Source organism: Lutjanus erythropterus, chromosome 11 (assembly GCF_056507025.1).
Source record: "Lutjanus erythropterus isolate fLutEry1 chromosome 11, fLutEry1.hap2, whole genome shotgun sequence".
Taxonomy (NCBI): Eukaryota; Metazoa; Chordata; class Actinopteri; order Lutjaniformes; family Lutjanidae; genus Lutjanus; species Lutjanus erythropterus.
In genome coordinates, this window is record NC_139327.1 from 39370852 (window position 1) to 39392803 (window position 21952).

At 38.5% G+C, this 21952-nt stretch overlaps 1 protein-coding gene across 1 annotated transcript; it reads right to left on the bottom strand.

Annotated features, from left to right (window-relative positions):
* Positions 1-2916: 2916 nt before the first annotated feature.
* On the bottom strand, positions 2917-20642 carry slc37a2 (solute carrier family 37 member 2). Its single transcript, XM_084730088.1, has 18 exons — positions 20044-20642; positions 17063-17144; positions 16287-16377; positions 15005-15083; positions 14784-14919; positions 11163-11239; positions 9971-10137; positions 8838-8875; positions 8605-8754; positions 7210-7300; positions 7057-7119; positions 6677-6762; positions 5706-5754; positions 5409-5482; positions 5219-5297; positions 4573-4670; positions 4405-4469; positions 2917-3212 (listed from the first exon to the last, which is right to left on the bottom strand). Exons 1-18 carry the CDS (start codon positions 20100-20102, stop codon positions 3197-3199), a joined length of 1500 nt encoding a protein of 499 aa, XP_084586214.1. The 5' UTR covers positions 20103-20642; the 3' UTR covers positions 2917-3196.
* Positions 20643-21952: the final 1310 nt, after the last annotated feature.

Sequence of the window (21952 nt, forward strand, 5' to 3'; positions counted from 1 at the left end):
GTTGAATGTTGCTGGTTGATCTGGAGGCAGGAGCTCATATGAGGGCAGCTTTTGTCGCCTCCTCTCCCGTCACCATGGTGAGGTTTTAAATTCAAAATACAAGTACAGTTTAAATTATATCGAGGTTTGAAGTTCTAAATAATTCATTACAGGAAAGGTGGGTTCTGTCGCAGGTGGCGGCCCGCCTCCTCTCACACTCCACCTCTTTTTTGGATCAGCTGGGAGGAAGCTGAGTCAAGAGCTGCTGAGATGACGACAACCATCACAGAGGGACTGTCCACTATTTATTATATAGTCTATGATAAAACAACAAAACTAAGACCCAAGATGTAATAAAACATGATCATAACTCACTTTCAAGGTGCTGAACTCACCACGTTCTGTTCTGTTTTTTTTTTTTTCACACAACAGATTTCTGTTTTTGTGTTTCTGTCTTTTTCACTGCTTCATTGTTTTTTGTTTTTTGTTTTAGTTAAACTAAAGACTAATAATATGCTTTTCTGGACTTGAACTTTGTTGCAGATTTAGTCATTAATTTTTAGAAAATTATTTTGAAACTTCTAGATTCTAGGTTCTAGGAAGGTTCTAGATGCTCTAAGCAAAGCTTTAGTGAACGTGGGCTTTAGTTTACTCGTTAAAGTCTCACGATGCTTCCAGCAAAGTTGCATGACGTGTGTCTGATCATGTCTAAAGTCAAACTTGTTCATAGATGTTCTGGATGTCAACACAAAAACACAGCAAAAAGCCTGCTGTCATAGGCTGCATATCTCAGATATCTCCAAGAATATCTGTCTTTCTCACGGCTTTGTAATCTTGATCTGATGAATTGTAAAAATGTAGATAATGGTGTACACTTTTTTTTTGTTCTGAAGGTCTGTTGTTCTGTCTTCTTGAACTGAAGGTTGTTGTGGTTGCTGTTTTGAAACCAAAGTGGGAGGTCTGAGGATCCTTCCCCTGAAAAAAAAAAAGACTTTCAAAGACTTTGTTTCCTGCATTCTGCTGACTTTTAAAGAATAAAAATGAAATAATAAGTAACATAGACAATTTTTTACAAACAGATGCCTGCAGATGATGCATTTGATTACAAGAGCACAGAAAATGAAATACAAGTTTTTCAAAGCTCTTAGAAAAAAAAAGGAGGGGAAAATGTGAAAATTTGTTGTAAACTGGGAGAAATTTGGAGAAGTGTGAAAACGGGAGTCTCTTGGGAAAACTGCACATTTGTCCAACAGCCTGTTATCCCAAAAACAAACACCGATTGCTCCTAAAGTACAAACTCTGCCTCATCCCACATCTTTCAGACCTCACACTGAATGTCGTTACAAGCAATTTTACTGTTGCAGGGAAATTTTCAATGTTAGAAAAATAGGAAGGATTTTTGAACCAAAGCAGGAGGTCTGGGGGTCTTTTCCCCAAGGAAAAAAAAAAAGTGGGACCCCACTGCTCCGAAAGTACAGACTCTCCATGCAGTTGTTAGTTTAACGCCTGCTGGCTCTGACCGTGGTTCTGAATCGGCAGGCCGTCTGTCAAACCTCACACAAAGTTGCATTTCAAGTGATTTTACTGCTGCAGGGAAATTTTAAATGTTCATGAGAGTTTTACTGCAGTTAACCTGAACAGATTCAGAACCATGGACAGGAGGGAGGGGAGGTGTATTTTTGGAGCAGTGGGCCTCCAGAGCTTCTGCTGCTGTGGCTTCTGTTTACTTTTTTCTTGATTGTCATTTCTGTAAAACTGCCTTTCAGACCTCAAGTCAAGGCCTGACTACTCGTTTGTTTGTTTGTTTTAGACCTTTAAAAATGTTTTGAGTGTCCCTTGTATATTTCATTTTATTTTAGAGAAATGTTTTGCAGTGGTACAAAACTCTGAACTGGTAGCTGGAAACTGATCCATTAAATGAGACCAACCACTATAATTATGATGGTATATAATGTTACTGCAGGTTCTTTTTAAAATAAAGCCTAAATGGAAACATGATGCCATATGATCCTCTGAGTCTCAGGGAATCATTTGTCTTATTAACTTATATTTACTGTTATTAAACAGACGGTGGTCATGTGTGTCGGAGGTTTGCCTTCTTTTCTTGTAATTATGCAAAAAGTAAAATCCAACTGTTGCTTCTTGACAATATGTGTGAATTTCATCCTGTAGAGCTCACAAGCACGAAAAAAATGAAAAAGGAGCTGAAGTTTTCAGCTTTAAAGTTTGTTCTTCATCAGCTAGTTCTCTCCATAAATGTTTTGTTCTTGTTTCTCCATCCTTCATTGATATGATATGAATTTAAAGAAAATTTTAGTGATTTAAAAAATATTTATTGCTCTGGACTGACGAGGACAGCATCCATAGCAACGGCCTGTTCATCATAGCAACGGTTTGTTATCCAGAAATAACAGACCTGTAGTTGACCAATCAAAATCAAGTAATTTAAAAAGCCATGTAATAATAAATGTGTTGCTCATAAATGCTACATAGGCGCAGAGTTTCAGGTGTTACTGTTGGGTTCAAACTGCAGTAAATGACCATTATGGGAGTAACACATCTTTTCTCTGTCTCCTCACAGTGACTCAACAATTTCATAATTTTATTTTGCTGCATATTTTGTGGTATTTGTGGTCAAAGTAAATGCAGTCTAGGCTGCTTATGGAAATGGAAGTTTTGTACAGTTTGACTGTCAATCAGACACCAGTGGTTGTTTTCCAACAAAACCACCATCCAAGGAGGAATCTGGGGCTCAGTGTCTGAACCTGAGTCCCTGACATGTGTGAACTATCAGTGTATTTAGCATCATAGATCAACACTTGAATGACTAAATATCATCTAAAATACTACAAATGCTACCAAACAATCATGTGAAATATTATGGACCTAAAGGACAAAGTAACTAAGGAGACGCAAAAAGACAAAATTAAGAAAATGCACAGTATATACACTTTAATGATAAAAGAATATTAAAACAGTCAGAATGAGGAGATTAGTCATAAAAAAAGCTTTGTCTCTATAAAGGCATATTTGTCTCTGTGTTTTACAATAAGAAGGCGGCTTCGATCGTCACTTTAGTGCCTTGAATCTTCCACCGGTCGCTTCGCTTCCATTCAGCCTGAATGGACAGAGGTCGTACCGCCGTACGGTGACGTCGGCTGCACCGTCGTCTCCGTCTTTTTGTGTGTTTTGGTCCCAGCTTGATCGTGTGATTCTTTCAGATTTCTTTGAACCTGGAATAAAAAGATAAAGCAATAAAAAGTGAGAATTTGTTTGAGAATAAGTGGCAGAAAAACACAGTATAATAAAATCAAAACACTGCAGCCCTGCTTATAATGTTTTAATTCATTTGGTGAATATTCTTATTTAATTTCCTTATTTTATTTTTGCCTTTGAGTCTTTGTAAACAACAATTGTTCAGGGAAAATACGACAAAAATAATAATGCATTCAGATTTATGAAGCCTATTACTGAAATATGCAAAGAAAATAGTGACAGTGACGGAAACCACTGATCAAAATGACTAAACAGGTCATAACCACATGTCATCTACAACCATTTAGTCTAAATATTAAACACATTTATGGAAAATCAGCAAAAGGAAAGTCAAAGTACTGTGAATGAACGGCCACTAACATTATGTGAATATCAGAAGTTAAGGGCCTCGAGATAATTCAGGCAAATATTTAATAACTGTGACGAACTGAAGTATAAAATGTTAACTGCTGAGATTCAGAAACCTTTGGACAGAGCTACGCTAACTGTTTCCTTTGCTTCTGGGATTAGTGCTAAACTAAAGTAAGCTAAGCTAAGCTAATAGCTTCCTGGCTTCTCATTTATCCTCTGAAATAACATAAATAAGGGAATTTCCACAAAATGAACATAAACATAAATGCAGAAATGAACAGAAAATAAATGAACCATTTATGTAAAAAAAAAAAAAAATGATTTGATGATAAAACAGGTCCCGCACCTGTTTTATCATCAAATCATTTTATTTTTTTACATGTTTTTCTTGACCTGGGTGTTAAATCACATGCTCTTCTTTCTTTCATTGATCTGTAGTTTTTATTTTCTGGCTGTGTTCCAGTTAAAAAAATAACTGTTTAACCTCAAAGCACTTTTCAAAATAAATAAAATAAATATCACAGTTGTTAGTTTTGTTCAGCATCGATCTTCTCGTATATTCTCTGCAGGAATGTGAATAAAAAATGTGGAATCGTTTATTTAAAGAATGAACGATTGAGAGTCTCTGAAATCTTTTTTCTGATCACAGAGTGAGGCGGTGGGGTGTTTTTGTCTCATCTGAAGAGTGTCGCTGTCCGTTCTTATACACGTTTGTAGTTTTTTCAAGTCAAAAAACAAACAAACAAAAAAAATCTTCTTCATCTTTGAGGCTAAATGGCAGCTGTTGGTGATCCTCACCCTCTGACTCGGGGGGCTCGTCCACACCAGCCCTGAGCTTCCTTGTAAACAAGTCTGGACAAAAACTAAAGAGACAAAGAGACAAACAAACAAACAAATGTGTCAGTGAGGAACAGGAACATCATCATGTCTTGCTGTGTTGTGATGATATAAGGAGGAGTTTCTGACCAGGCAGGCGAGGACGTCGGCAGTGATGAGCATGTAGAAGACGTTGTTCCAGCCGGTGGGGGAGATGATGCCGGCTAACAGAGGACCCAGAGCAGCACCTACACAACAAACAACAACAACATCAACAAACATTTTCTCTTCTCTCTTAATACGTAACATACAAAACATTCAACCTTTTAGACTTTTAAATGCATTTAACACAAAACATTATAAAGTGCTTCTAACTTCTGAAAAAACTTTGGTTGGTAACAACAGACATGTCTGTTGTTTGTGCTCACAGCAGCTGAGCCAGGGTCAGTTTTGGGAAATTTTGGGGGAGAAGTGAGAAACAGACAGGGAATTTAAGTTTTACTTCTACCTCCTCCTTCTCAGACACTGTTAATCTTGTTTTGTTTGATTTTATATCTGATTTTTAATTTTAAGTTCAAAATAAAGTCATTCATTCATCCATAACTCCTGTGGGAAAAATAACTGTCATAGTTAGATGCTACAAACCTGCTGCATTCAGAGCATCATAAAAAAAACAATGAGCTAAAAGAGGCTAAAGGCTGCTGTCGAGCTGAGGGGATATTAGAGGAGCTTTAAAGGGGTTATAAAAAATAAAAGATCCACATAAAGATGCTGGATCTCTGCAGTCCAAACGTACCTATTGATCCGGTCCCGTCAATAATTGCCGTCACCGTTGACAACGCTCTGGAGTTTCCTCTCAGACTCTCATGTGTTCCCTGTTCAACAAACACATCGTGTGAGCAGAGCCAGTTTACTCTGTGTCCACTACATGTTATTATTAGGATTACAGAAACAGTGGGGTTTTCCCATGATGCTTCAGGTCTTACCAGGTCGGCAGATACGGCAGTAGTGATGAGGGCGTACGGTCCGTTCACCAGGCCTCCACACAACAGCAGCATACCTTCACAGGGAAAAAAAACTGTTAGTACAACTGAGTCGAGCTGCTGATTATTAAACCTTCAGGCTGTTATTGATCGATCTGCTCTCCTCTGATGAAGTGTTTTTTTCACACATCTAGACCTGATCGGGACTAACTGACTCCTTACTCTCTTATTTTCCCCAAAAACTGAAAAATCTTTTCTCACAAGAAAGAACCAAAGTAAAAAACAAAACTACAGTCTTACCGATTGTTGTACCAAGGCTTCTTTGTCCAATGGAGTTATAGAGGAAAAGCTGGAACATGAAGAAAAACAATCAGCAAATGCAGCAAAAACTTATCAGAGAAATGTTATGTTGAAACTTATAATATCATCCAGCTGAAACAAACTTCTCCTCACACTCAAGTGTGAAGCGCCCTGCGGTCAGAGATCGATATTTAGATGACAGTAATGATGTGATATTTGTTGTAATGCAGAATCTGAGATAAAGAAAAGACTGAATCAAAGCACCAGATGACAGGAAGAAAAACTGCAGCAAATATCAACATCGTATCTCGTTTTCACACCGTAAAAAAAAAAAAACTGACAAAACTCATAATTTCAAGGCAAGTTTTGGATCAAACTCTTGAGTTTTGAAATAAACTAAAAAAAAGTTAGAAACCTCCTAAAAAAATGTTTTTCAAAAAAAAAATGTTCATAGTGAGCTGTGGACCTGATCACAGGACCTGATCACAGTGAACGTAAAGTCTAGCAACAAAAAAACACTTCAGCAAAAGTTCAAAAAGTTCCTGTCTCACTTCTCAGCAGCTGGGAAAAGTGAAGGGGGGATAAACTATAAGTGCTTCTTTACTGGACGCCAGCCTCCTGTTTATGTGCGTATTGTAAAAACAAATAGACTTAAAGTTTGAATAAACGCTTCGGGTCACGTGTCTGTCTGTCAGACGCAGCTGGGACACACAAGACGCAGAGAGCTGTTGCAGACAGCTGCATGGATTAAAAAAAAACATGTCTAACTCACTTGGAGGAGGTTTGAACCAACAGGTTTGAATCTGACAAAAAAGGCTGAGAAGTACAGAGAGATGGAATAACAGACCGCTGGGTTTGGTCAACACCTGTTCCTTCAGGAGGCCACCGGTTTGATTCATTAAAACTCGTCTTGCAAATGTGTCAACAACCGTGCCGTCATAAAGTAATCTGATTTATTAGATGACACTCACCATAGGAGCAGCAGCAAGCAACATGACGCCACAAGTCGTCGCCCTCCCGCCTGTATAGTCAGACACAAGTCCAGCCAAGATGCCTCCTGATGACACAAACACAGTCAGTCAGATCTCATCTTCCAACAATCAAAAAACTAAATTTAAGTTGCTCACACTGTCAAATTTGGTCAAATTTAGAGACTTAAATTAATCATTTAATACAAGAAAAATGAGTTCAGATGAACGACTGAAAACCCAAAAAACTCTGAAACTCTGGTAACTTTTAAAATAAAATATTTCAATGCTTTAATTTCAGTGGAATTATATATATATTTCAACATTCAGTAATCAGAAGTGGTTATATTTATCAGATCAGGTGACGTGACTGTGAATCTTACCCATGATTCCTCCTACATCAAACAGTGTCGACATGTCTCCGGCCTCTTTGGCCTCAAAATGTGCTGAAAATGAAAAACAGAACCAACATCAACTTTAAAAGAGTGACACAAAGTGAGGTAGATAAATGTGTGTGTGTGTGTGTAAACACTGACCAACATTTGAGATGTAGAGCGGCAGCCAGTACAGGAAGGTGTAGCTGACCAGCTTGGCAAACAGCAGACAGAGAGAGAACTCCACCACTCCCTGTGTGAGAGAACACCCCAGAACGCCGTGAGAACCTTTCATCAGTTTAAAAAGTTTTCATGAGCACGATTCACAGTGAACTGACACACACACACACACACACACACACACACACACACACACACAGTCAAGAACAGATTCAGTGCTGATACCAAAACAATATTTTTTAATTGTTTCTCATTGTGGAATTCAAAATGTGAACAGGCACACTGGAACCATACCTAGATAAAATGATAAAAATCATAATCTAAACCAGGAAAAATCTAATCACAGAGCAGGTACAGAACACTGAGACTCTGACTAACATGCAATACCAGCTTTCAGTGCTCAGTAGTTTTTGAAAGTCGGTGCTAAGATAGTTGGCATCCAAAACTTTATTTTTGACAGATATTGTGATTATAACATGAGTCACAGTTGTAGTGGGAGTTATGATAAAAAGAAAACACTCCAGAAAAAGTTGAACAAGTTCTCGTGTCTTCTCAGCAGCTGGGTAAAGTGAAATCTGTGGGATCACAAACCGGAGCAGAGTGAGCTGCTCGCTTTTGATACTGTTTTTATTGCTGGGATCTGAACCAGCTGCACCGGTTCATTTATAATGTCGTGACACATTTCACCCTTTGTCAAAAATTGTGATTTGGATATTGCTCTTGGCCATATCAAGATTTCAATAATATTTGATTATCTTTTCAATATAATGACTGATAAAATCTAAGATGATTTAAAGGCAGAATAAGTGAGATTTGTCAGTTGCTGAATAAAGAAGGTACAGGTGAAGTTTCTGCAGCTACAGGCGCCGCCTCACACTTCTGGTGGGTTGTGGGTAGCACTTTGATCGTGCCTGAAAAGTTGAGCCCGTTGAGGCCCGATGCCGACAAAATTCTGACTGAACCCGAATGTCATCAGCATATTTTAGCTCGAACCTGATTATAGTCCTCTTCTAAAAATGGGTTGGGTTTGATTTCAAGAAACTCTTTCAGAAAACTGAATCTGAATGAAATAAACTTGATTAACTTTTTTATCAGAAGGAAAGTTTGTGTGTGTATTTGTACGTGATTATGGCATCTTTCTAAAAGTTTTTGTTTGTGGGAAAATTACCACCAGAGGGCGCCAAGGTAAAAATTTATGAAATCCTACACATGATGACATCATGTCTTTCAACCTGAACAAATCCAGAATATCAGAATACCTTTGTTTTTATAAATACAACTATAAAATAATGTACCGATAATTCAGAATAACCTGTTTCAAATTCAGCACTTTCAAATCAAATCAATCGAGCATCGTATGTTGAGGTTTCCACTCACAGGTATACTGAGAGCTCCACAGAAGCTGATGGCCTCGGTGTGCTCCTCCACGACCTCCACGGGCTCGGCGCTGACGGCACCGTTCCCAGTCCTGTCAGCGTGGGACGAGTTCTGCAGGAGGGGCTCGGTCTCGCCGCTCTCCTGCTCGCTCTGCAAGACAAACGCACATGGATTAGAGGAAGCAGCCACTTTACAGACGAATTAGAACAATGAATGTTTCTGTTGTAACTCACATGGTGCTGAGGAGGAGTGCAGTTGACGTCTTCAGGTTCTGAATAAGAGAGAGGAAAAGATCAGACTCAGAAATGTTCTTCTAAAAATGTAAAAGCAACATTCAGGTTTGACAAGGATACAACATGTATATATGACTAATTTTCCATCTTCCAGTCTTTATGCTAAAGGAGACTAAACATGACTCACATTTAACTTCATACTGAGGGATGAAATTAATAACTAAAGTTTAAGTTGTAGACTATATTTATCATAATTTCACTCCTTTACGTTGTTGTCAGAGAGCCTTTTCTGATAGTAAAGCACATTTATATAAGTCAAATATCCGTGTCTCTAAATCAGCGTTTCCCAATCCTGATCCTCACGGCCCACCCGATTCAAATGATCAGCTTGTCATCAAGCCTCTGCAGAAGCCTGATAACAACCTGATCATTTGAATCAGGTGAGTTGGAGCAGGGAAACATCTGAACATGTCAGGCAGTGGGCCGTGAGGACCAGGATTAGGAAACGATTCTCTAAACCAACCAAACTCCACACACAAAGTCAGTAATTATACCTTGCAGAACAGCTGATCTCCAGCTGTGGAGCAGATTCTGCTTCAAGTGCGTTACAAAACGTGGATAAAATGTTTTCAGTGTATTTTTAGCTGTACTGCTAAAAATGAAAGTGTTTCTGTCATGTGACATGTGCGACTGCAAAATACATCTGACTCACTTGCAGTCGATACAGGGGGGTTAGTTTGTTTGTGTTACTCTGACTTCAGTTAATCCAAACTATCCTTTGAAAACACAGACGTCCCCAAATAACACAAACTAACTAACAGGCAGCAGTAGACCAGCTACTCGTGTGTTCTGAGAGGTAAAATTCATGATTTTGCCAGTGGAGTTTGGTTGGTTTGGGAGAAGAAATATTTAGTTGCATTACAAATACGAGATCAGTCATGGACAACTTGCTCCAAATAAATACACAATGGATTTACATGAATCATGCAGGTGCCATTTTTTTCAATTAAAACAGCGTCGTTGAAAGGTCAAACTCTGAACTGTATAAACCACAACCTGTCCAGTTAAATTAAACTGCCTCTGTGAATGAGCTTTGTGTGTGTGGAGGTTTCCTCTCATGACCAGAAACTGACTTTCAACCAGGAAGAAGAAGCACAGGATCCCAGTGGAGGCGATGATGAGTCCAGGGACGATGAAGGACATTCCCCACGCCGAGGACACGAAGGCTCCTGCGATGAGCGAACCCAAGATGTTTCCCACTGATGTGTGGGAGTTCCACACACCCATGATGAACCCACGCCTGACGATCAAAACACAAGAACACGGAGGCGATGAGCGCTTCTCTTCACACTGCTGCAGATATTGTTAACAAGAATTACAGGTATTGTTTCAGAAATATGCTTTTGAGAAACACGCTCACTTGCTTTCTCTCTGATAGCGAGATTGATATCAATCTCATGTCGGTGTGTGTGTGAGGCAAGGAGCTGCAGCCAGGACATGGTTAGCCTAGCTTAGCATGAGCACTAGAAACAAGACGAAACAGCTGGTCTGGCTATGTTCAAACACTAAAAGACACTGTGTGCCTTAAATTAAAAAAAGCTTTTTACAGCACATAACTCCACGTAGAGGCAGTGAACCCAGGACTTCTGTGCAGCGACTTCAACTACAGTGTGCAGTGGTGGATGCAGCAGAGTACAGTTAGTCAAGTACTGTTCTTAAGTACAGATCTGAGGTACTTGTACTTCAGTTGAGTGTTTTATTTTCATGCCTCTTGTACATCTACTCATCTACATTTATCTGACAGCCTTAGTTACTGGTTAATTAACGAATGAAGTTTTCTTGTGCACAAAAATATGAAGAGATTATAATCTATCAGTGTATCATTTATTAATGATGGTTATAAAGTGTCAACTGTCCTTTATACTGACTGAACTCAGTTCACGTAGGGCAGAAACTGATTTCTCCCAGCAGGACTGGTTTCTGTTTTCTTTTGTGCACGTAAGTATTCATGGCTGTAGACGAGGCACAGAAAGGGTGTGACCCACTCAGACAGGAGTGACTATTGTTTACAATAATACATGTTCTGACATTTATCTGAGTGATGTACTTGCAGTTCTACTCTGATCAGTTCCTGAGCCTCTACACACATTAAAGAGGCAGGTTAGATTTATAATGGTGACTTGATGCTGGAGTCAAATCAAAGCCTGGTCTCTCTGAGCTGTCAAAACGTGATAAATGTGCGAGTCAGTCAGCCACAAAAAAAGAAGCATTTAATACCGCACAGTCAGCGGGACTGCGCTCAGTTGCACATCATGCAGTACTCACTTCCCCTTCCCAAACCAGTTGCCGACACAAGCCACCACCGCAGGCCAACCGGTGGTCTGCATGAGCCCGTTCATGACCTGCAGAGTGAAGCAAACAGAGCAAGAAAACAGCCTGTGTTAAAAGCCTCTTAACGCTGCTGTAAACATCTACGTAAGCAGGAGAACGAGAGGAGACCAGTGAGCAGTGATTCTTAACATTCCCCAACCCCGACCTGTGTGAGCCCAGAAACACTCCTGCAGTCATATGATGCAGCCGGGAGTCATGTGATGAGTGTGAGTAAAGCCTGACTAAAGCCACCGTGAGATCTCTCTACATCTGTGAAGGGAAGAGATGATAAATAAGGCCTGTACTGACCCACAGAGCTCACAGTGATCACACCTGTAAGGGGGTAAAGGGATGTTAATCAATATACAATAATCACTGATTTCTTGACAGCTACATGTCACTGCTTCAGTCTATAAAAACTCTTTTTCAGACTTCAGATATTTATTATTATTTATTTAACTTGTTATTATTTATAGTACGATTGAGGTCGTCCCAGTACCAGAATTTTAAACTTCAATACAAAGTCCTACACACAAAATTTAAAAATGAGCACTTGGTCATTTTTTTAAATAGCTTTGGTGCTTTTGATGTTATCATTAACTGATAATGTATCATTTGAAACAAGCAGTATTGATAAATTATTGAAGTTTAAATACTATTATTGATGACCTTAAAGCATGAGTAAGATTTCTAATTATAGTTTCCCCTGAGGCTGTGAATGTACTTGTGGAATTTGACTATAGGCGGGGTGTCATGTGATGGTGTGTGGCTCATCTGACAGTTCAAAGCTGCAGAACAGCACTGAATTCATGAGCTAACTGCATATCATTGTTTGTCCAACTGCACATGTACTGGTACAGGAGACTTTTGGATCAGTGGAGTGCAGTTAAAATGCAATTTCCAAAGTAAAAACCAATGAGAAAAGTAAGTAATCACAGGTGAATGAGCCGTGTAGATTAATTTGTGGGAAGCACTGGTCAATTACCTGGTTTTGTGCAAAGTCTTTAAAGTCTGGAAAGTGCTTAATTATAACCGTTGTGTTCTTAAGGTTAGGATTATGATTGAGTTTCAATGTACTGCAATCATTCATGCAAACCAAAATCTTTACTAAGGATGCACTGATCTGATAGTCAGTATTGGTATCGGTTAGATATTGGCCAAAATCAGCCGTGACTCAAGGAAGAAAACTATTTAAAAAAAACTATTTATGCATTTATCTAAGTTTCAATGTTTGAAGGGTGCTGACCAATCAGACATGCTGCTAAAAGGTTCAAACAAAGAGAAGCAGCAGTGTCGCTGAACTGAGGGCTGCATGTTTCTTCCTTCATGGCAGCAGAATATTTGTCTAATAGTTAGAGCGAGATATAAAGTGCATCTATACAAATGTATTATTTACAGAGGGAAGGAAACAGATGCCATCAGGTTGGTATCAGCAGATACATGATATCAACACAACTCATCCCTATCTTTTAATATTTGAAATGAAATTATCCATTTGTCATATTTGTTTGTCGTCTAATGACGTCTCATCTCTGACTTAGAGCAGAGCTAGACTGCCTGCCAATAAAAAAACAATAAAAAAAAGACTAAGATAAAAATCAAATAAGTAAGTAAGTACCTCAAAAGTGCCTGAATTTCACTTTTAAAAAGCTGCACAAAGCCTGCGTTGCACTAACGTCATAAAAACTTGGTTGTGCTGAAACTATGTGTTGATGATTTGATAAGTTGATTGACAGAAAATTAATCTTTTCAGCCATTTATCAAGAAAAAAAAAACAGCTTCTCAAATGTGATGATTTTCTGCTTTTCTCTGTTTGATATCGTTGTTAATTGAATATGTTTGGGTTTTGGACTGTGGATGAGACAAAACAAACAATCTGAAGACATCACTCTGGGCTCAGGGAAATTATCATGGGCATGTTTCACTTCTTTCAGACATTTAGGAGACTTAGCTGCCGCCAACCAAGTGAAGTTTCTCCAACTCTTACTGGACTAAAATCTGATCTGATCAGGGTGAGAAGTTTGAGCTTCATCATAAATTCACAGCAGCAGTTAAGTTTGATTTTCATTGCAGGGCTGTGGGTTTCACTCGTCCAAAAAACTGAAGTGAAACAAAATCCTTCTGACGATTTGTTCATTCCTACTGAGGCACAGAGTGTCTGCATGCACACTCTTCCTTTAGAGACCAGCGACCAATGAAACTTGGCCTGTGTGTGTGTGTGTGTGTGTGTGTGTGTGTGTGTTGGTATGGCTGAATGTTTGGTGGTGAGTCAGCGATAAACAGCTCATCTGATCTTCTGAGCTTCCCTCTTTCTTCTCTAATGGGATTTTTTCGTTCCGTCGGCCAAAATGGATGACATGTTGTTTATCATCACCATTCAGAGCTTCCAAATTCTGTGCAGATTTAAAGGTACGATCTGTTTCAGATGTACAACACTGGGTTTGCACAGCTTTTTAAGAGCAAAATTAAAGCTCTTCCAAGGTACCAAAACCAACAGTCACTTTGTTTATTTTACCAGCTGTTCATCCGATTGTATGTTTTGATCATGATTATTCAAAGGTAAATAATTTCCAGAGTAAAGGATCAACTGAGAACTTATCTAACTATGAATGACAAATAAGGTACAACAGGAACATTTTATTTCAAATATTAAAAGATTTTTACTGTACATGTGTGACTGTGACCATGAAAGACCAGATCATGTGCTCGTAGGATCACACATTTACAGAGAAAATGTGCACTTACTATTCTAAGTTATATGTGTGAATAAATCTGCAATTTATGTGGTTGAAAAAATACAGTTATATCCTCTTTATTCCAACTATTGATCCACAATTAGCAACTGCAAGCTAACTGTGCTAAACTAATTTTCAAAGAACTAAAAGGTTCCTTCAGCCTGTAATCGTTTATGTTTCCACCACCATCTAAAGACCTGTGAAGGATTAGGTGAATTAGTCTGTAGACGTTTGAAAAAACAATGAATTTTATCGTCAGTATAAATGTTTAATAAGGTCTGGACTTGGCTATTGGTCCACCTGTTGTATACTTTCTTCTGTAACTCCACGTCGATGTGTTGAAGCACAGTGAACAAAAAATAAACTGGTGGCTGAAACATGCAAGTACTCAACCAATCTGTTCCTGTAGTTTTGGAAAGTGAGAAGGGACTTTTTCTGGTGTAAAATAATGTCCCTGGGGACTGAATTTAGACCCCTGTGAATTCCTCCAAAGGTTCTTATTATTCCTGGGAGAAAGTTCCTGCAGTGGAAAGCATGAATATGAATTTAGATTTGGCAATTTTTTTGTCTGCATGTGGAAATTCTGGCCTGACTGTGGGACCAGAGGAAAGGTCAGAGGGTCAACAAAATCATTAAGAATCATCCTCCTGGTGAACATGAATATGGCCAATAGTTATTGATATGTCTCACTGACAAATCAGTCCTTATAACAAAACGATTCCCCTGTCATACTTCTCACAACCAGAACGAGTCAGAGCAACACATCAAGAAGTTGCCTTCGGTCTTCACAACCAGTCAGGGGACAAACTGCATGAACTCTGTGTTGTTGTTGTGTCTTTACCTGGACGAAGGCGTAGTACCCTAACGAGTGGATGTTCCAGTAGAAGCCGAGACCAAACAGACACGTGAACAATCCACTCGACAGCATCCCGACGCTCAGGTAGTACCGCAGAGGCAGCCGCTCTCCAAATATCCCACTGAGAACACAAGAAAGAACTAGGACTCAATACAACACACAGAACACAAACACAACAAGCTCCTCCAGCAACAACAAATACACACCTGAAAAACATGCCGATGGCATAGGCAACCAGGAAGCAGTTATCCAGGACCCCAAACAGTGTCTGGTAGTTGTCCTGGTCTAGAGAGACGACACAGATGAAAGGTGAGAGCTGTGCAGCACCGAGGACGTGAGAAGAGCTTCCCGCCCACCAACATGGTCACTCGTGTTCACTGACTGAGCCAAAGGATCGCTTCACTGCTCAAATGAAAAGCCTTTCTGTACCAAACACCAATAATGTGATAATATTCTGAGGATAACAATGATAGTCTCAACTGATCGCACAAAGAATAGACGCCTAGAGAATTGTGAAGTCTGATACCAAAATGTATGACTGGAAATAAAAACAGAAGATAATCTATACAGGGTTAGACGGTAATATTTTTAAGCTCTGACCCCACGGCCCACCAAGGCCCAGAGAGGCAACACAGCCTTCCTTAAAGGGATAGTTCACCAAAAAATTAAAATCCAGTCATTATCTGCTCACCCTCATGCTGATTGAAGGGCAGGTTTAGTTTTTTAGTCCACAAAACACTGCTGGAGTTTCACAGGAAAACAGTGTCGCAGAATCTCCCAAACAATGGAAGTGAATGGTGACCAGTTTTCAAATGTAAAAAAACGAGAATAAAAACATAAAATGCCTCCATACTGCTCGTCTGCTGTAATCCAAGTCCCATGTTTCCTCAGCTTGGAGCCACGTTCACATGCACACTGTCTGAACTGGGTGTGTGTGGTGTGACGGTGTGCAAATGGCATGTTGGGGCTTTGTTGGGGTGAACTATCCCTTTAACTGTGACCACTTATGTTGCCCGCTATTTTTGACATTTTAATTTTCATTTGTTATTGTTGCAGGCCTAAAGTGATTCTTCCATTCTCCAGTTATATCTACAGGTGTGTGTGTGTGTGTGTGTGTGTGTGTGTGTGTGCACGGTAACAGAGGACGACCTTTCAGACTTTCCACACACGCTGACAGAAAACGTCTCATCAACAATATTGTGAGTACAACATGAGGGCTGGCAGCTTCCACAACGCTCTCTAGTTTGAGTTAACAGTAGTTAACTGATGATGATGTCAGGTAACAGGTGAGAATTAAAGTCATCTTCTGCACACGTCAGGTCAGGTTAACTTTGATATGTAAAAGCTGTATGAAAATGTTCCTGGGTTTAACTTTATCTCAGTCCGATTAATTATTTTATTTATTGCTATTCTAAAATTCTGATGACCAAAAAAAAAAAATCCCTGCTTTGCTTTCATACAACAATCATCAACAAGTGAAGGACTTACCAAACGGCGCCCAGTCACACCAAGTAACATTATTGGTTATGTTGAGGTCTGATGGCTGAATGACTGTAGAACAGTTCCTGTGCAGCTGACTCTGAGTATCAGAGAGAAAAACAGGGAAGGAAGCAGGTGAATCCACACGTTTAAAACTCTCACAGGCACAGAAAAGAAAAGCAATGTGCTAAATTTAGTCACTGGTTGATGTTTAGAGATTTGCATCGTTATGGAGGGGTTGCATGAACTTGTGAGTAAAAATTTACAAATTGTAAATTTCATCACCTTTTATAATAGTAGAGATCTGACTCTGACTCTGCTGTCAACAAACCTTAAAGCTTTAAAGGGCCATCATACAACAGCTACTGCATGATTTAAATCATTTAATAAAAAACATAATCTTGAATTTAGATGCTTCCTCAGCATCTAAACAAATTATGACTGTGGATGAGGAGCATTTAATAATAAAAGCATGAATAATGTGCAGTCTGACCTGTTTGTTTTTCAGATATGTCACCTTCTGCTATCGGATCATTTAAATTAATGTTGAGAGATAACAAATGGCTCCTGTGGGCACAATTAAAATAAAATTCCTGTGATTTATTTAGTTAGTTTCTCTTTTGTTTAATCTTCTGTTCATGTGAAAATATAAGAGACTGCTCCAGTTGGAAAGAAGGACAACATGAACTCAAGATAAGATTTTTCTTTGTCAGGATTTCCCAACTTTCCACGACCCGCACGTGTCAAGTTCCTGCAAAAAACTTAGATTGAATTGTCCCAGTCACCTTAACAATGCTGATAGGTTTCCGTGACAGATGGTAGGCCGTGTAGAAGATGAAGGTGAGGAGAAGAATGAAACTGCGATACCTGCAAAAGAGATTAAAATACAGACATGGTGTCAAACAGAGTAAGAAATAAGGAAAACAAGGATGAAAAAAAGGAGATTTTGTTCTATTTCACTTGACTTTACTTGTTAAAAAACAGTTTGAAATGCAATTTTGGGTTTGGTAAACTTCAGCAAACTGTTACCAGCATGTCACGGATCAGCTGTTTTCATCAGAGAGTGAACATGTGTGCGATAATTTCTTTCTAACGCTAATAAACTATGAGTCAAAACATATTGTTATTTTCAGTTAAGGCCAACAAGGGGACATAATACTAGAAACACCACAATCAGTAACTTTGGCTTGAAATTCTTTTTGACACCAGTGGTGGAAAGTAAACTTAGTTGACTCATGTCACTTTAGTTTCAGAGGGAAATATTGCAGGTTTTACTCCTCTGCTCCACTCTCGCAGCGATGTATTTACACATTAAGATTTGAGATAAAAGAACATATGATAAGCTTATAAAATAAGACACGTTGTTAAAGATTAAACCGGCGGTCCTTGACCTTTTTTGTTTCTGATGTCTTATGAGCTGCTTTCAGTTTCACCAAAGAGACATTTCCCCTCTAAACTTCTTAAATTTCTTCATTTAAGTAACAATTCAAGGCCCAAAATTGCAGAATTATCCAATATTTCACCAAACCCCCCCCCCCCCAAAAAAAAATTAGAGAGGAGAAAAAATAAATGAATACAAATGTATAGAGCATTTATGTTTTTTCCTTTTTCCTGCCACATGAATCATCTCATGAGTGACTCTTTGGAGGAGGCCTGACCCCTCGATTAATAACACCGAGCTAAACTTTAAGGTAGTTAAGTGTATAAATAATAAATAAAGTAGTTAAAACTATCTCCACTTGAGCTAACTACAAACAGCAGCATGCAAAATGTCACTTACACATTAATGCATCTGTATTAACATGCTAATAATGTCATATCTAAAACTTTAAGTATTTTTACATTGTTGTATTTCTACTTTTACTTCAATAAAGCATATAAGTGTTTTCTTCACCAGTGTTGGACGCAGTGCAGAAAAAAAAAGAGATGATAGGCTTTATTGCAGGGTATTGTAATAGTTTGCATGAGATTGTTCTATACAGGTGTTCTAACAGACAGGTAGATCAGTGTTTATGGCTGCACAGTGTCGGCCTTCTTTAGCTCTTCATTATGTTTTTTTATCACGTACACCAGAAACATGGCACGGCACTGTGAGGAGGAGTTTCAATTAACATGAACGGTTCAACAGACAAACCGCTGGAAATATTCCTGAATGTGTGTAAACACAGATGAACTCAGGTACAACAAGGAATATTAGTTTAAATACTTTTATATTAAACTGTTGCCATCACTACTGCTGAAACAACAGGTTGATCAATCTCTTAGTACAAGGATGCTCAACTTGTTTTGCCACTTTTGCAAAATGACAGGAGGCCAGGGGACAGTTAATATATTAATAATCATAAAGGTCTAAAAATGGGCCGAAGGAGCAAATTAGCATACCAAATAAAAAAAATCTGACCCTCCATAAAAAATAAGTGTTTGAAAAATCTGTATTTGTTGCAGCCCTGTTCAGATTATGTCATGATTCTAAACTGTAGTTCATCAAACTACCAGCTACTTCCAATGACAACTACTCTCAAAAAAATTAGCTCGTCAAACTAAATCTACTTTCAAAAAGTAGTTCAACTACATCACGGAAAATAAGCACAGTGTGAGTCTGGACTCGTGTTGTTAGCACACAGGTACATCCAGTTAAGTTTAGGTGTTTTTGACTAGAGACCAGTTCTCACTTTGGCAGTGTGACTGAAGGGGAATCAGGAACAGAGCTGCAACAATAAATCAATCAATAAATTAATCCCCAACTACTTTTGCTGATTGATTAATCGGTTTGAGTACTTTTCTATGAAACAAAATCTAAATTTTTTATATTTTTCAGTTGTGGGTAAAACAAGACATTTGAGGATGTCACCTTGGACTTCAGGTAACTGATCAACTGATAAACTTTTTCACCGTTTTCTGACATCTGATAGACCAAACAACTAATCAATTAATTGACAATGAAATTTATCATTAGTTGCAGCCACAGATTTCTGAGGAAATTCATAGCATTCAATCGCAGACGTCTTGGTTGCAAACCGCAGGTGATTTAAATCAAACAGCGGGTGTTTGTCATTAAATAAAATTAAATAATTAAATTATATGTAGTTAACACTAACAGTTACAGTATTTAATGTAATTAATTATGATCAGTAATTAAACATATAGTTCTTAATCATTCCTGCTTTTAAATTTCTAATAGATTTGGAGATTTTTCCTGGTGGGAATGGACTTTATTACTGAACTGCTGGAGCGCTGTGCTGTGAGCAAAACTAAGTAATCAATAATCTCAGTTTCACCCCACACACAGCACGGCCAGCAGTGTAAATTTATATTGGAAACTGATTTGTTATTACAGTCTAGTGACCCTTGGCTTGTCTCGGTAAATTCCTGAAATGCTGGATGTGTCAAAGACCGTATCGACTCGATAAACGTCAAATCTGTATCGATAAGGCAGGAAGTTCTAAAATGCCACATTTTTTGAATGGAGTTTGGCGTGGCTCCTGATCCTCACAGCACAACACAGATGTACAAACACGGATATCCCGAAGAAAACAAGCAGTGATTACTAGTTTGTAACAGACAGTGAGACACATCAAAATTAAATTACTGTATATTGAACCGTTTGAGTTTATCAGCCTCAGTACAAATCGAATATCGATGTTTTTAAGCCAATCATTTACAGCAGGGAGATAAAGTCACCAGCTGCTCTAAATGACGGCTGCCATGAACTATCCGTGTTTGAAAATGAGGAGAACAATAGGAATGGATGACAATGGAAACTTACCAACTATCTCGAGAAAAAGACGTGATAAGTCGTATCCCGGGAGCCAGAGACGACTTCATTTTTCAATGAAAACTGTGTAAAAAAAATAAACTTGACACGGAAAGACTCAGAGGTTGTCGGTTGCAGGCATATCCTCGGCGTGTGAAGTTTAAAGGCACTGCTGGAATCTCTGAAGCTAACTTCACTTACTGTAGTTGAATAACAGGAGACGATAACAGGCCGCTTATTAACGACTTATAACGCGGGACAGAAACAAACGTTCACTCGCTCGCACCGACTGAAAACGGACCTTTGTGTCGGGTGAAAATAAAGCCAACGGTTGAGAGCAGATGTTAGCTGCTAAAGGAATGAGGCAGCGTCCATGTAGGTTCTTGGTTGGAGACACAGTCCGTAAACATCCAACAGTTCTCCATACTGCTGAGTTTATATGGACCCGCTCGGCAGAGCCGGCCTACCACCGTGCAGTGTCGGTTCCAAAAAGCGTCCGTTATGAATAGAAAAAAAAACAGTTATTATTATTAGTCTGGATGTGTTATTCCATAAGATTTTCCACACGGAGACTCTTGGCGGCCACGTGATCATCCGCCGGTGACGTCACGATTTACAGGAAGCAGCTGAGGCCCGGCAGCATCTGATATTCCCAAAATAAGGGTGGCCGTGTCTAGGTGGTAACCCTACACTTGTGAAACTCTCGTGAGATTTGGAAAGGTTTTTTTTTCAGTGCGCAAATTATCTTTTTTTTTTTTTTTTTAAGGCGAGAACGCTTTGGTTAAAATTTATGTCGGTTTAGGACCCCCCCCCTCCCCCCCCCCACACACACACAAACTCACAGTGAAAGAGAGATCATAATTTGGGTTACATCTCACTCTCGCGAGATCTTTCACGGATCCGTCGTTCCCATCCAGACACGACCCAATATGAGGGTCGGAACCCCTGTGATGAAGTCTCTACACATATTTTAAGACCATTATTACTGATGCATTAACATTTTTACCGCTTAATATAATTTTGGTCAATTTAATTTATAACAATACATAATTTTTTTTTATAAACTGATGAAAAATATATACACTCAAGTTGCCAGTTTATTAGGTACACCTCGCTAAAAACAAATGCAGTGTAATACAACAGCATTATAATCAATCAATCAAAGAGGTGTTTGTTATTTAGCCTCCCTCCAGATACAAATGAGGTGGATAAAATAATAGAAACACCTGTAAGTAAAAAAAAAAAAAAAAAAAAGCAAGCAGCAGCACTTGACTCAACACTTCTCAAAAACGATTTAAAACTCTCTCTAAATTATAACCTTCAAAAAGATAGGATGTATTTCAGGACTGCCATATTAGACTGCATTACTTTTATCTAGATATTCTTAATAAACTGGTGACTGAGAGTATTCGTCTGCAAAATCTGAATCTGAAAAACAGCGCTGAAATAAATAAATAGAATAAAAAATACATTTCCCTCTGAAATGTAGTGGAGTTTTAGAATAAAGTAGCCTAAAATAGAAATACTCAAGTCAAATACAAGTACCTCAAATTTATACTTACGTGCAGAAATACAGTAAAGTTAGATCCCACCATGTTATTTGGCACCAATTTCAATATATCAGAACTTTAAATGTATTTTTTTTCCAGGCCGTTGTATAAAAACATTATTGCACAGTAAGGAGTAGGTACAGACTGTCATTACTACACAAGAGTAAACTGAAGAAAAAATATAACCAGACATGATGTTGTCTGTGATACAAGGAATTCAAAGTCCTGTCATATTATTTAATGGTTTCAACCCATAAAAACAGAATTGTAAAGAGCAAACTTTTGACACACTTAAAAAAAAACTTATATAGTCTTATATAGAGAAGTATTACTGAATGAAAGATCATACGGTATTTTATAAAATGAAATAT